At 45.1% G+C, this 14,075-nt stretch overlaps 3 protein-coding genes across 8 annotated transcripts in view; 2 read left to right on the top strand and 1 right to left on the bottom strand.

Annotated features, from left to right (window-relative positions):
- The window catches only part of clockb (clock circadian regulator b), a 15,407-nt gene extending 14,616 nt beyond the window's left edge, over window positions 1-791 (bottom strand). For 3 of the 6 annotated variants that reach the window (XM_076170280.1, XM_076170285.1, XM_076170284.1), the window contains exon 1: window positions 652-791. The gene's annotated coding sequence lies outside the window, so the exon portion shown is untranslated. Of the gene's footprint in view, window positions 1-206; window positions 418-459; window positions 561-651 lie in introns of those variants that run through there. The other 3 variants (XM_076170282.1, XM_076170283.1, XM_076170281.1) reach the window with 3 other exon arrangements.
- A 3,260-nt stretch (window positions 792-4,051) lies between these two features.
- Window positions 4,052-6,217, top strand: exoc1l (exocyst complex component 1 like). The gene is made up of 3 exons (XM_076170371.1): window positions 4,052-4,419; window positions 4,725-4,903; window positions 5,576-6,217. Exons 1-3 carry the CDS (start codon window positions 4,299-4,301, stop codon window positions 5,843-5,845), a joined length of 570 nt encoding a protein of 189 aa, XP_076026486.1. The 5' UTR covers window positions 4,052-4,298; the 3' UTR covers window positions 5,846-6,217.
- A 900-nt stretch (window positions 6,218-7,117) lies between these two features.
- smc2 (structural maintenance of chromosomes 2) lies at window positions 7,118-13,896 on the top strand. Its single transcript, XM_076170404.1, has 25 exons — window positions 7,118-7,417; window positions 7,794-7,943; window positions 8,021-8,143; window positions 8,232-8,270; window positions 8,393-8,503; window positions 8,592-8,636; window positions 8,726-8,959; window positions 9,046-9,195; window positions 9,306-9,539; window positions 9,620-9,779; window positions 9,866-9,983; window positions 10,079-10,217; window positions 10,307-10,426; window positions 10,523-10,727; window positions 10,837-10,972; window positions 11,049-11,173; window positions 11,267-11,460; window positions 11,559-11,702; window positions 11,802-11,876; window positions 11,989-12,108; window positions 12,369-12,569; window positions 12,660-12,776; window positions 12,889-13,049; window positions 13,139-13,286; window positions 13,390-13,896. The coding sequence occupies exons 1-25, from the start codon at window positions 7,250-7,252 to the stop codon at window positions 13,576-13,578; spliced, it is 3,606 nt and encodes a 1,201-aa protein (XP_076026519.1). The 5' UTR covers window positions 7,118-7,249; the 3' UTR covers window positions 13,579-13,896.
- The last annotated feature ends 179 nt before the right edge of the window (window positions 13,897-14,075 follow it).

The raw sequence follows: 14,075 nt of genomic DNA, 5'->3' as shown, positions 1-14,075 counted from the left end.
CGCTGCCCCCGTTTGGTGTCGTAACACTCGGATACTGAGCGACGCGGTTAAGGTAGTTGAAGCATTTAGCGTTTTAGATAAAAAATACAAATGAATAAAAAAAAGACAGGGGAAATATTCGTCTCCTATGGCAAAGCTGGCGCCGAGCCTCAAGCTGTCACGCAACAACTGACACAAGGCAACCGAATTAATCTGTAAAATGTTACCGTTTGCCATTAAACGCCGCGGGAGGACGGTGGAGACTCACCGGCGCGAGGGAGTCATCATCCCCGCAGAGGGCGACGGAGCGACAAACCTCGGCTCGGCGGCGGAGAAGAAACGTTTAAAAGGCAGCGACGGTGGAAACATTTTCGCGGCAGATATCTATGCGCACACACATACACACACATGCACACTCAGTCACGGGCGCACGCACGCACACGCTCGCCCACACACTCTCACACTCACGCTTACACTCACACACACTGGCTGCTCTGAATGTGGGTCACTGGGCCTTGCTCTCCCTGAAGCGTGCGGAAACAGTCCCGAAGCCTCCGCTGCAGTCCGACCGCTTCCGCACGCTATAAAAAAACAACACAACCGTTCACACACACCACCGCCGGAGCGCTATTTCACAATCCAAAACTAGCGATGCGTGTTAAGAAGCCTTACCGTTCGGAACGATCGATAGCAGGCTCCGTGTTGTGCTTATCGGGACGGTGCATCGCGGCGGTGGGGGCCAGGACAGGAGGACTCCGGGCTGGGGAGAAAAACAGGAGGCCTACTTCATGTTACGACGTACAGTCATGCGCAATGGAGACAGTAGGGCGCACTATTTAGCAAGTACAGTAGCAGCGGCAGGGATCCACGCAGGGGGGGATGCCTGCGGGTTTTCCGGTTTAATTAATCCGTAGATTCCACCAAGGTTATTACAGTTTTATCACGGATTAAATTGTTACCGCTGCAATCCAGGGGTGTAACAACATCCGTACCGCAGTTGAGCGCATTCTTCTCCTGCATCAATACGTTACACAAGCATGCCTCTACTTTAGACGACATTAAACGCCGCATTTTGCTATAATTTCTGCTTTATAATGACATTTGTTTGTAAATTAATGTGCATAGTGGCATAACCCTGCACAACAGCGAGGGGTTTCCCCTTTTATTTACATCCAATCACATCCTCTATGGGCCGTGACGTTATAATTGTTACAGTATTGAGGTTCCCCACTCCAAAATTGGCAGGGTGGTTCATAAACATATCTATCTATCTATCTATCTATCTATCTATCTATCTATCTATCTATCTATCTATCTATCAGCATTATACTTCATTCATACAAGTCTGTGCATAGAAATCAATTTCATATAAAACAATCATAGAATTATATCAAACTTATGACACGTTTGTATTACAGGTTTAACTTACAATACAAATAGAAGCGTTGCAACAAGAATGACATCACTTTCTGAGTAAAACTGCAGCCACAGTCATTTAAGACTGAAAAGATGCTGTTCATGACCAAATAACAAGAATTAAAACAAGCAGTATTAAGTGTGACAGAGGCCAATGCTCAGGCCAAACCTGCTCGGTCGCCCTATTCCGTTTATGTGTGTTTCCACATCCGAGATCTTCCTACATTATTCTCTCTTTCACTGTGCTCTATTGCTCTGTAAATGATGCACACGGAAAAGCGTATAAACATGGAATAGAAGTGACTGTACTTGAAGTTAGATCTACAGATGTTGAAGTATTGTGTGTGAGTGTGTGTGTGTATAGAGAATGCAGGGACCGACCTTCATCAATAATTTCTCTCTTGTTCAAGGCTTACCAGAACTATCTTTCTTTCCATACTGTAGCTTGTACTTTGTAATAGCCGTGCATTTAGTGGACTGTTTCTTTTGAGTCAAATAAAAGATATGTGTAAGAATGAACTGTGAAACGTGTGAAATATGTCTTTCATTATGTTCCTGGCTGCAGACACCCTCAAGGACTCAGGATCTATGCAAATGAATAGAGCTCGTTTGATTTGCAGCATTACAATGAGTTAGACATGCTGTACTTTTCATGTTTGTGGTTGACAATGACATATACTTACTGAGGGCCAGTTCCACCTAAAGCCAAGGCTATGTTGGAATCATGCAGAGTTATAATATGAATACCTTGGCATCATGATGTTGTATGCCAGTCATCTACAGCCTATACCACTAAAACCGGAAGAAATCACAAATAAAATATTTATTCACTACATAAAAATGAGTTTTGCACAACTTTACAGACAGACAAATAAGTTGATTGATTATTTGCACATCAACAGTAACTTTAATCCCTTTTCAATCCATGCTAATTATAATTAACTTCATTAAAACATGTAGAATAGTATTTTCATAACAGCAAAATCGTAATTATCAATGTCACTTTATCTCACTTTAACATGCATACTTGTAATACATCTTTCTCAAATTCCTTCACTCTTTCTTTTTCCCTTCTCTCTAATTTCCCCCCTTAACTATTTGAGAGATGGAGTTAGTTTTTTGACAATCGCACAGCTTGTCCCGGAGTCTAACTGTGTATCTCTATTTTTGTTGGGCATCATTAACATTGCACTCCTTCTGTAAACTCCCATGTGTGCAGAGTTTTCAATGATTTGCTGATTGAGTGATTTGAAGGTGAGCTGGTACTAAGATGTGTTGTTTTGCTTTGTGGTGCTTGGTTGAAAAAAATTGATATATAATCACGGTGATGTCATAGTGGATTTATATATATTGACTTGCATTCCCAAAGTGCACAGTCATACATAGCAGCACTCATATAAAGTATCAGTATCAAAACATTAAAAAAAATAGCACATTTCTGACCAAATGCAGATCTGGGTCACAACAGGAATTCTTTCACATCCACTTTTTTACTCCTCCAGATCTACACTTCTCCTTTTCGTTCATGCATTTAACCTCACAGATGGGTGAGCTGTAATTACACTGCAAACTGAAACCCTTTCATTGCATGTGATAGACAGACTGGAGTTTATGACAGGCAAGTATGATGGAACTCATGTGTTATTCATGAGATTCAACACTTGTATATTTCCTTTCCTCTCTACTTCCTGCCCATCCTCTCATCTTTCCATCCGGGAGGTAAAAAGCCTTTCAAGAGAACACCCACAAAAACCATCATCCACAACAACAACAACAACACCGAAGCACTTAGCTGTGGAAAGACCCGTCTTTGTTTTCATAAATGTGACAAATCCAATGGAGCCACACTATTTCCTGCAAACAAATCAAATCAGCATTTAGCTCTGTTACGTTCTGGTGTGCTTGGCTGAGGGAAAACGATGAGCCACCTCTAACCACTGAAACTAAAAGACATACGCAAAAAAAAGTCACATTATGTCCTTTTTGCCTGTCGCGCTGTTTTGAGGAGCTGTGATCACAACAGTATTGTAACATGAAGTCACATCGTTTTGTGATTGTAAAATGTCTCCACTCAAGTGCTTCACCCCGCTTGTACCTGTTCTCAGAGATTGAATTAGTACTGCATAATGGAAACTGGCAGAGTGCTATGGGACATCCTCCTCCCACATAACAACCGTTTAATCACAGACAAACACTGGGCATTGTGCCACTTTGGAGAGAAATCTCAATATGTGAGTGAGTGAGTGGATGGAGGAGACAAAGACGAGAGGAGAGAGAAATGGAGAGGAAAGGTGTGTGTCACCAGGGAGCACGCAGCATAATGCAGCCATGTCTGTGCTTTACCTCACTTACACCCCACCGCAGTAAATACAGATCTAAATGCGTGTGATGCATAGTTTCAGGAAGCCTCAGTCAATAACAGGGTTGTAGCAACAGGCCATCATAATGGAGCATAATTGAGGCTGTAAAATGGTGAAGATATTGGCCTTTAATTGTTGCTTCTCTAAGTCTCTCTTGGGTGAGTTGGTATGAAGATGAAAGATTATCATCGACTCCAACCACTTCCAGAATGGAGTGTGTGTGTGTGTGTGTGTGTGTGTGTGTGTGTGTGTGTGTGTGTACTAAGAGCTAATGCCACACACATTCTGACCAGTGGAAACCTCACCACCTTCCTTCCCATCACTGCCAGGTTTCTGTGTCGTCCACTGTCACTCTTCACCTTCGTTGGGTTTTCTAGTCTTTCCTCCCTGCCTCTCTCACTCTCTCCCTCTCTCTCTCTCTCTCTCTCTCTCTCTCTCTCTCTCTCCCTCTCTTCTGTCCTTTCTCTCTCTGCTGCTCTGACACCTCATCCCTTCATCCCTGCATCCATCCCGCCTGGATTTTTCTAACATTTTTCTGCCGCGATGTCGTCTCTTTTGAAGGAGGAGATGCAGAGAGTTTTATTCCGACCTTCGAAACAAAGACTGGTGGAGTTTATTGAGATTGAAGAGCCAGAGGAGGGAAGACATTTCTTCTGTGTTGCAGGTAAACTGGTTTAGTGACTGTTTGAAGTGCTTTTCGGTGGATTTTAAGTCATCTATTGTTTTTAGAGGATAAAAATGTTCTTAATGCAAATAGTTGAATTGTCGATAGTGTAAATGTTGAATTATTATAAAATCTGACTTAATGACATTTTCTTTGGTGGATTTTGTTTGTATTAAATCACCTATTTAGTACATTATTTTGTAAGTAAAACAATTATATAAGGCAGTGAATGATTCCCTCCATAGTTTCACACCTTTGAATGTATGCCGTGTGTGTTGCTGGTGATGTTTCTCATTGCTCTGCAGCTGGGAAAAAAAAAGAGGTGCAGTTATGTATTATCCGATGTCAGAAGTCTACACCTGAAGTAACATCTGTTTCCAAGGGGCCCAAAACCAAACGCTCCAGCTTACAGGAATGTTACAAGAGAACAGAGGTCTGGTCCTTACACGACCTGACCATGGTTGATGGACGAGACCCTGATGTGGTAACTGACCCCAAACTCATTTATTTGCGATCTCTATCGTTTGTTATTGCCTCATGTCCTACGAGAGTGAGATTAATTTAAGAGGAATCGTTGATAGATTACATCATATAAAATCATTTTCAGATTATAAATTTTTTCCTAATCAATTTTATATTGGGATTTTTTTTTTAAATAGAAGAAATCATCTGAACCTACAATTCCCTTCTCTTTTCATTTTTTTTCTGTACAATGGAAATGAGTAGTATTGATGTTTTTTTTAGTTCCCCCCTTTTGCACAAACACCAGTTTTCATAGTGTAGAAATGTGAAGATTGACAGAACTCCCTCTGCGAGCCATGTTTGGCATACAGAGTGAGGTCATCCTCGATCAATCCCTGCTTTTACTTAGAAGAAAAAAGACTTCTATGCTTTCATCTTCTCATGATTTGGATATAAATCTGTATTCTGGCATCATTCAAAAGGTTTGTAACATCTGTTTTACAAATGCAGAATTATTGACATATACTGTGCATGAGATCACTTCACTCCTTTTGACATCTTCCATGTCTGATTTAGTATTTACAGCCAATGTGTTGTTTTACCTGAAAGGGCTCTTTAAAACTGAAAACATTTACACAAATCATCTCATATTAATTGTAATATTGTGGTGTGATTCTGTGTGTTTTGTCTCTAGGATGATCCCTGTTTCCTGCTGCATTTTGACAAGGTGCGTTCAGTGATGGCCATCAGCTGCTCAGCCAAATACGCCCTGGTGCGAGTCCTGGTTGCCCTTGGCGACCAATACTGTAAGAGGCCACTGAGCCTGAGGAACTTTGACTGGGCCTACATCAAGCCCACGTCCTTCTATTCCAACAGAGGGGACTGTATCGTTCTATCGCAGATCTGCTTCTACGCATTCAATTTAGTGTGTCTGTCAATGTGTCCTGTGCCTCTGGATGGATAAAAGGATGAGGATTGTGAGTGTGTGTGTGTGTGTGTGTGTGTGTGTGTGGAGGCTTGTGTGTGTGGGTGTGTGTTTGTGTGTCAACGTTAAGCAGGGTTATGGATGTCATTCTGTTAGTGTGTGATGGTGTGTATTCAGTCTTTTGGCTTCTACTCCATTCGGGTTTTGGTTTAAAACTCATTCGTCCACCACCAAATGTCTTTTGCATTAAATCTAAAATTCTACTGATTGTGTCATCATTGGAAATAGTTTCAAGCAGCTTTGTAGGTATTTGTTAGCGGATTTACCTCCTTTTGTTATCTTTCACTGACCTCGCTGTGAATGTAAAGCATTCTTTATGGTGGTTGTATCTGTGATGTACTGTTGTTAAAATGTGAATTTCAAATGAAGAATAAAATAAAAGACATTTCAGGATTCTTGTTGCATTTTGTCCTCTATAAATCCAATAAGCCAATAATTCTCACGATGTGTAATCATCATTATAATTCCCTTTATCTGAGGAATTTGTTTGAGGAAAATCTCCAAAGCAATATCTGTTTAATATTCCCACTCCCATTTCTTTCTCAATAATGCAAACGTTATAATCTTGCTTCTTGTCATCACACACACACACACACACACACACACACACACACACACACACACACACACACACACATACACACACACACACAATTACAAAAGAGAACAAGGGAAAATTGGTTAAAATTGACATAACAATTTGAAAGACTAAAGACAATACTGATAAATTCTTAAGCGGATTCAAAAAATGTATTTATGTAGTATGAGTATTATATTACATTCACCCACGATGATGATAATGCATTATACAACTTGGGGGAAAAAAACATGAAAGATTCGTAATTTAAAACAAAAGGGGATTAAAATTATTGATTATTTTTTATTGTTTATTATCATTATTATTACAAACTGTCTATTTCTAGTCAGTTTCTGCTCAAACTGCTGTCAGGACTTTGTTATGCCCGGTCCTGTATTGCTATTTCAGCATCGTACCTACAGAGGGCGACAACACACTGCTACAAGCTAGGGGAGTATTGAGGTGCCTTCGAATTTGCCTGATGAAAATAAAACAAACATATACATTTAAAACGGTGTCATATTTATATCATTTTCAAATGTAAAATAAGTTACATTTATATCTACATTATTGTGCGGAAAATGTGTTTATTTAATCTTAAACGACGTAATATTATTTACCTTCCGTCTCCGGCGCAGACAGGAGGCAACACAGACTCCAAGCGTGCCGCCAAAATTCAAGTTGGACTGGAGACCGAACGCGTTTCCTGTTGTCAGTAAATATCGGACTGTTCGCTGTCCGGTTTCTCAGCGTTTCTTACTTGAATATCTTTCCTCCGAAAACGGCGGAGAAAGGACAGCAGAAAGATGCACATCAAGTCTATTATTGTCGAGGGGTTCAAGTCGTACGCGCAGAGGACCGAGATCAACGGCTTTGATCCGCTTTTCAACGCCATCACAGGACTGAACGGCAGCGGAAAGTCCAACATTTTAGACTCCATTTGCTTTCTTTTGGGTATAACTAACCTCAGCCATGTAAGTGTAACGACACATTAAAGTCTATTCCCTCGGGATAGTAAACTTTTATCTTATCTTAAACCGATTTAAACTGGAAAATAAATCACTTCGACAAGAACGCTAAGGGCGTTCAGAGGAGAGAGATGATTTCAAACCCAGTTTCAGGTTTATAGAATCATTATTCTGTGCTCTACTCTTTAAGGTTATATATACAATATCACGTGTACATCAAAACCTACTTGTTAAATCTGCACTAGACTGAGTTGATCCCATTCTAGATCCAAACCTGCTGTGATTAGACCCATTATGTGTGGACTAGATCTACATTAAGAGCCTCATGTTTCAGATTTCTGTATATTAACTCCACATTTGTCATTTCCGTTCTGCTTGTCAGGTGCGAGCATCAAATCTTCAGGACCTGGTTTACAAAAACGGACAGGGGGGCATCACGAAAGCCACCGTATCCATCACCTTTGACAACTCCAACAAAAGCCAGAGCCCTCTGGGGTTTGAGACCCACGATGAGATCACCGTCACTCGACAGGTTGGGAAAGCTGATACAGATTCTTGTCTCGTTTAATCCTAAAACGGGACATTTCATGACCGTCTCTCTTGTCTCAGGTGGTAATTGGAGGCAGGAACAAATACCTCATTAATGGAGTCAATGCCAACAACACCAGAGTACAGGACCTGTTCTGCTCCGTTGGTCTCAATGTCAACAATCCACACTTCCTCATCATGCAGGTCAGAACGTCTTCTACTTATCTTATTGAAATGTTCTTTGTTGTTCTTCCAATTGCATTTTCTAACTGCATTGTTTTGAACATTTCAGGGGAGAATCACCAAGGTTCTAAATATGAAGCCTCCAGAGGTGAAACACCCGCGCACTGAGTCCACCTGTCTCACTGCTAGGAAACATTCATGCGTCTTTTCTTGTCTTTCTTATGTTTTATATTTTGGTTTACATTACTGTTTATAATCAAATGTTTTCAGATCCTTGCCATGATCGAGGAGGCTGCAGGCACCCGGATGTACGAGTGTAAGAAGATAAGCGCTCAGAAAACCATCGAGAAGAAGGAGGCCAAGCTGAAGGAGATTCAGACGGTACGTTCACGCATCCAAACCTGTCAACTCGCCAGAAAAACAAGCCAATGATGTGACACGTAACTGTTTCTGTCGATTGCTCTTACAGATTTTGGATGAAGAAATCACTCCAACCATGCAGAAACTGCAAGAGGTCAGAGAATCCTTCCACAAATCCGAAATATGAGCAAAACGCCGATTCCTGTGTTTGGTATTTGTTTAAACCCTCCATACCTCCCTCAGGAACGCTCGTCATACCTGGAGTACCAGAAGCTGATGCGGGAGATCCAGCACCTGTCGCGTCTTTACGTGGCCTGGCTGTTCGTGTGTGCGGAGGAGACCAAGCTGAAGTCGGCTGAGAATCTCAAAGGGCTCCAGGATAACATCACCAAGTTGCAAGACAGCATGGCGGAAAATGAACTCAAAGTCCAGGAGATCTCAGCCCAGATTCAGGAACTGCAGAAGAAGAAAGACCAGGTACACAAATTGATCCTTGAGCCCTTTTGAGGGATGTTTTAGGGTTGACATCACATGCTCACTGAGGCTTCTGTGGTCCTCTGCAGGAAGTGAATGGAGTGTTGAAGTCCCTGGAGGAAGCTCTGTCTGAGGTCCAGCGTGTGGATGCCAAAGCCCAGAGTGCCTTTGACCTGAAAAAGCAAAACGTCCAAGATGAAACCAAGAAGAGGAAGGAGCTTGTGAAGAGCATGGAGGAGGTAACCACACCACTTCGCCCATATTAGTTCTATTGTTCAAGCGTCGAGGATGATGATCTGACCTGGGAGTGTGTGATTGATTATGTTGTACTTCACTGATGTTTGACTAGGACAAGAAAATGCTTGTGGTAAAAGAAAATGAAGTTTCAAAGATGACGGCGCAGCTTCAGGCCCTGCAGGAGGAGGGCCAGCAGGACGGCGCCACCCTGGAGGCCGCCGAGCAGCACTTCAAGGCCGTGTCAGCGGGCCTCTCCACCAACGAGGACGGAGAGGAGGCCACGCTGGCCGGGCAGATGATGACCTGCAAGAACGACATGAGCAAGGCGGATACAGAGGCCAAGCAGGTGAGGCGCGGAGTTCAGGACGCCATTTCGGATTCATCTGCATTGTCGGTCTGTCTCACCTGTGTCCTCTCTCCCTCCAGGCTCAAATGACTCTGAAGCACGCCCAGGCTGAGCTCAAGAGCAAGCAGGCCGAGGTGAAGAAGATGGACAGCGGCTACAAGAAAGACCAGGACGATCTGCAGGCCGTCAGGAGCAGCAGAGAGAAGCTGCAGGCGGAGCTCAACAAACTCAACTATGAAGGTACGTTGATGGTATCTAGTCGGCGATCAGGCACTTCCATTACACCTGCAGCCTGTTATAACAGAGGTGTGTCTTTGTGTGTGTAGATGGTAAGGAGGAGAGTCTGCTGGACAAGAGAAGGCAGCTGTCCAGAGACGTCTCTAAACTCAAAGAGACCTACGAGAGGCTTGTGTCGCGCTTCCCCAACCTGCGCTTCGACTACAGGTAAGGAGGCTCGTCCTCACTCTGTTTAACAAGACCTCTGATAACCTTCTTTTATACTAATCATCATCATCATCGCCTGCTGTCCTGCGCTGTAGGGATCCGGAGCGCGGGTGGGACCGCAGCAAAGTGAAGGGGCTGCTGGCCAACCTGATCTCAGTCAGTGACGTCTCCTACGCCACAGCGCTGGAGGTGGTGGCAGGAGGACGCCTCTATAACATTGTGGTGGACACAGAGGTACGTGTGTTTCAACTGTGTGTCCGCAGCAGTGGGGAAGAGGAGTTGGAGTTGTGATTGAGTGTTGTTTTTGTTTGTTTTCTGGGTAGGTGACTGGTAAGAAGCTGCTGGAGAAGGGAGAGCTGCAGCGCCGCTACACCATCATCCCTCTGAACAAGATCTCTGCCAAGACTCTCAACCAGAATGTGGTCAACACGGCCAAAAGACTGGTGAGAGGACAGCTCAGTCCATCCGTACGCCACACAGCGGGACGCCTGGCACACACTCCTTTAACTCTCCGTCCGTCCTTCTTCTCCCTCCGTTAGGTCGGAGAGAACAACGCCCACGCGGCTCTGTCCCTGGTGGGCTACGAAGCGGACCTTCGCAAGGCCATGGAGTACGTGTTTGGCTCCACGCTGGTGTGCGACACCCTGGACAACGCCAAGAAAGTGGCTTTCGACAGGGGGGTGATGACCAAGACCGTCACTCTGGGAGGGGACATCTTCGACCCACAGGGAACTCTGAGCGGAGGTGAGCGGAAGACGAGTGTTCTCAGTGTGTAAAATGTATTTCTCTCGAGTGTACACGGCAGATAGCAGATCAACCTTGTTTCACTCTTCTCTGCTTCTTCCTCTTGCAGGAGCTCGTTCCCAGTCGGCGTCGGTGTTGACCAGCCTGCAGGAGCTGAAGGAGGTCCAGGACAATCTGAACGACATGGAAGCCCAACTTCAGGACACGGAACGGCAACTGGCCAGCCTGAAGGGGACGGCTGAGAAGTACGCAAATCTAAACAACACGGCATAAACCCGTCTGCACGTGAACGTCTCACCTAACAACACGCCTCCTCTCCAGGTACCGTCAGCTGAAGCAGCAGTATGAGCTGAAGGTGGAGGAGGAACAGATCCTGCAGACCAAGCTGCAGCAGAGCTCCTTCCATCAGCAGCAGGAAGAGCTGGAGAGGCTGCGCAAGGCCATCGGTCAGAACTCAAAGACTCGTACAAACACAGCACAGTCCAGCCGGTGAGTGAATGGCAGAAGACGTAAACGCGTCCTTTGTTTTCTCTAACCAGAGGAGAGCGAGGAGACCTTACGCGTCACTAAGGAGGTGCAGAAGCGGGCCGAGGAGAAGTACAAGGTGCTGGAGAACAAGATGAAGAACGCCGAGGCGGAGCGGGAGAAGGAGCTGAAGGCCGCCCAGCAGAAGCTCAACGCCGCCAAGGCCAAAGCCGACACCTTCAACAAGAAGCTGAAGCAGAAGCAGCAGGTGACCGCGTCCGGAGGAACGCAGCGTGTGTGGATGGACGCTGGTGTAGACGAATGGACCGTCTCATCTTTTTTGTGTTGTATTTTCCGTGCACGCAGGAGTCTGAGGCGGTGGCCCTGGAGCTGGAGGAGCTGCGGAGGGAGCAGGCCGGCTACCAGCAGCAGATTCAGGCTGTGGACGAGGCCACCAAAGCCATCCAGGAGCAGATAGAAAACATGGCCTGTACCGTCGCCCAGAACAAGGTACGGGGAGTCGCCTCTTCCCTCTCTGACCACAGCTGAGTCATGTTTCCTCATTTGTTAACCCTTTATCTCTCTGCTCCGTTCTCTTTGTCTGAGCAGGAGGCGGTGCGTAACGCTCAGGAGGAGCTGGCCAGACAGAAGGAGGTGATCATGGCCCAGGACAAGGAGCTGAAGGTGAAGACCATTCCTCCCTCCCTCAAGAGACGTTTCAGCTTCTGCTTCCAGTATTAACGTAGCTATTGTGTCTCTGAATTACACTGACTGAGCCTTGGATTATTTGATTCAGGTGAAGCTCACAGAGGCCAGCAAAATGAGAGAGCAGAACAACGAAGCCCAGCTGAAAATTAAGGAGCTGGAGCACAACATCAACAAACACCGCAAAGACAGTCAGGATGCGGCCGACAAGGTACACACAAACAGACACACACACACACACACACACACACACACACACACACACACACACACACACACACACACACACACACACACACACACACACACACACACACACACACACACACACACACACACACACACTTCACAGGCCACAGGCTACACTGTGTTGTAGAGATGAAGATAAATCGTTGCAGCCACGGCCCACTTTCCTAACCAGTCTCTTAACCTTCTAAACATCCGGCCCTTCGCTTTCCCGTCCTCCTCCAGGTGTCTCGGATGCTGGAGGAGCACGACTGGATCAAATCCGAGCGCCACTTCTTCGGCCAGGCCAACACCTCCTACGACTTTAAGACCAACAACCCCCGCGAGGCCGGCCAGCGGCTGAAGAAGCTGGAGGAGACCACCAACAAGCTGGAGAGGAACGTCAACAAGAGAGCCATGAACATGCTGAACGAGGCGGAGGAAAGGGTGAGGACAAACAGACACGGAGAGGGGGGACGTAAGCACAAAGATCAACGTCTTACAGCTGTGAACACGTTTTCTTCTTTCCTCCTGCAGTACAATGACCTGATGAAGAAGAAGAGGATTGTGGAGAACGACAAAGCAAAGATCCTGCAGACAATCGTGGAGTTGGACCAGAAGAAGAATGAGGCCCTGAACGTGGCATGGCAGAAGGTCTGCTGTCTCTTTCTCTTCATCTCTTCCTATTTATCCATTTTGAACTGAGAAACAAAAGGCATCAACACATCACAGGTGCTGACGTAGTGACGTTTCCCTCCGTGTGCAGGTAAACAAGGACTTTGGTTCCATCTTCTCCACTCTGCTGCCAGGAGCCAATGCTCAGCTGGCTCCTGCCCAGGGCTGTGGGGTCTTGGAGGGTCTCGAGTTCAAGGTGGCCTTGGGCAACACCTGGAAGGAGAACCTCACGGAGCTCAGTGGGGGGCAAAGGTGAGGAAATGTTTGTTAGTTGTATTTTGGTGGTGTGAAAAATCTGTCCCTCCTAAACCTGATTGTATGAATGTGTGTCGTGTTTTCAGGTCACTGGTGGCTTTGTCTCTCATCTTGGCCATGCTGCTGTTTAAGCCGGCTCCCATCTACATCTTAGACGAGGTGGACGCTGCCCTGGATCTCTCACACACACAGAACATTGGACAGATGTTACGGACACATTTTAGACACTCGCAGGTGAGTTCAAACACGGACGTCAACCTCGTCATTAACACCTTTTGTAATTCAATCACACATCGCATGAGATATCAACCTGAACTCTGCCCCTCTCTCTCTCCAGTTCGTCGTGGTGTCGCTAAAGGACGGCATGTTTACAAACGCCAACGTCCTGTTCAAGACCAAGTTTGTGGACGGCATGTCCACGGTCACACGGAGCGCGCTGAGCCAGAGCGACACAATCCTGCATCAGAAGGCCCAAGACAAAGCTCGTCCAAAAGACTACAGGAACAAGCAACTCATCAGCTCATAACAGACAAGTCACATTATGGATATACACACAGCATCAAATGTTGTGGGATCTGTTTCAATGCTGATATTGAGTTGTGCATATATATTCTTTCAAGGCCATAAGCAGCGAACGCTCTGCATATCCAACCTGTTTCCTGCGTTATTTTTCATCTTTGTAAATGTCTTTCTAAATTTACAAATTTCTATTCTGTTTGACTAATATGCTGTCACCTTTTCCTGCTCTGTTGAGTCTATTTCTATGTCTGCACAGATGCAAAGTTGCCATTTTTATCTTTTTATATGCAGCTGGTGTGCGTGTCTGTATTTTACTGAATAAAGAAGTCAAATAGATGTTTTGTTGATGCTTCATTTCTTCCTGTAGGTTAAATGATGTCCTTGTCTTAGTCCCTCTTCACTCATACATATTAAAGTCATATCTATGACATGTTTCTGACTGAACACGTCAGAGTTGGTGGTAACACATTGATCGCTGTGACCTGAAATTAATACACTACACAA

Source organism: Genypterus blacodes, unplaced genomic scaffold (assembly GCF_046128005.1).
Source record: "Genypterus blacodes isolate CSIRO-AG114 ecotype Tasmania unplaced genomic scaffold, CSIRO-AGI_Gbla_v1 ptg000216l_1, whole genome shotgun sequence".
Taxonomy (NCBI): domain Eukaryota; kingdom Metazoa; phylum Chordata; class Actinopteri; order Ophidiiformes; family Ophidiidae; genus Genypterus; species Genypterus blacodes.
Note: the sequence above shows the minus strand (reverse complement) of the source record. Positions and strands in the feature narration are given on the sequence as shown.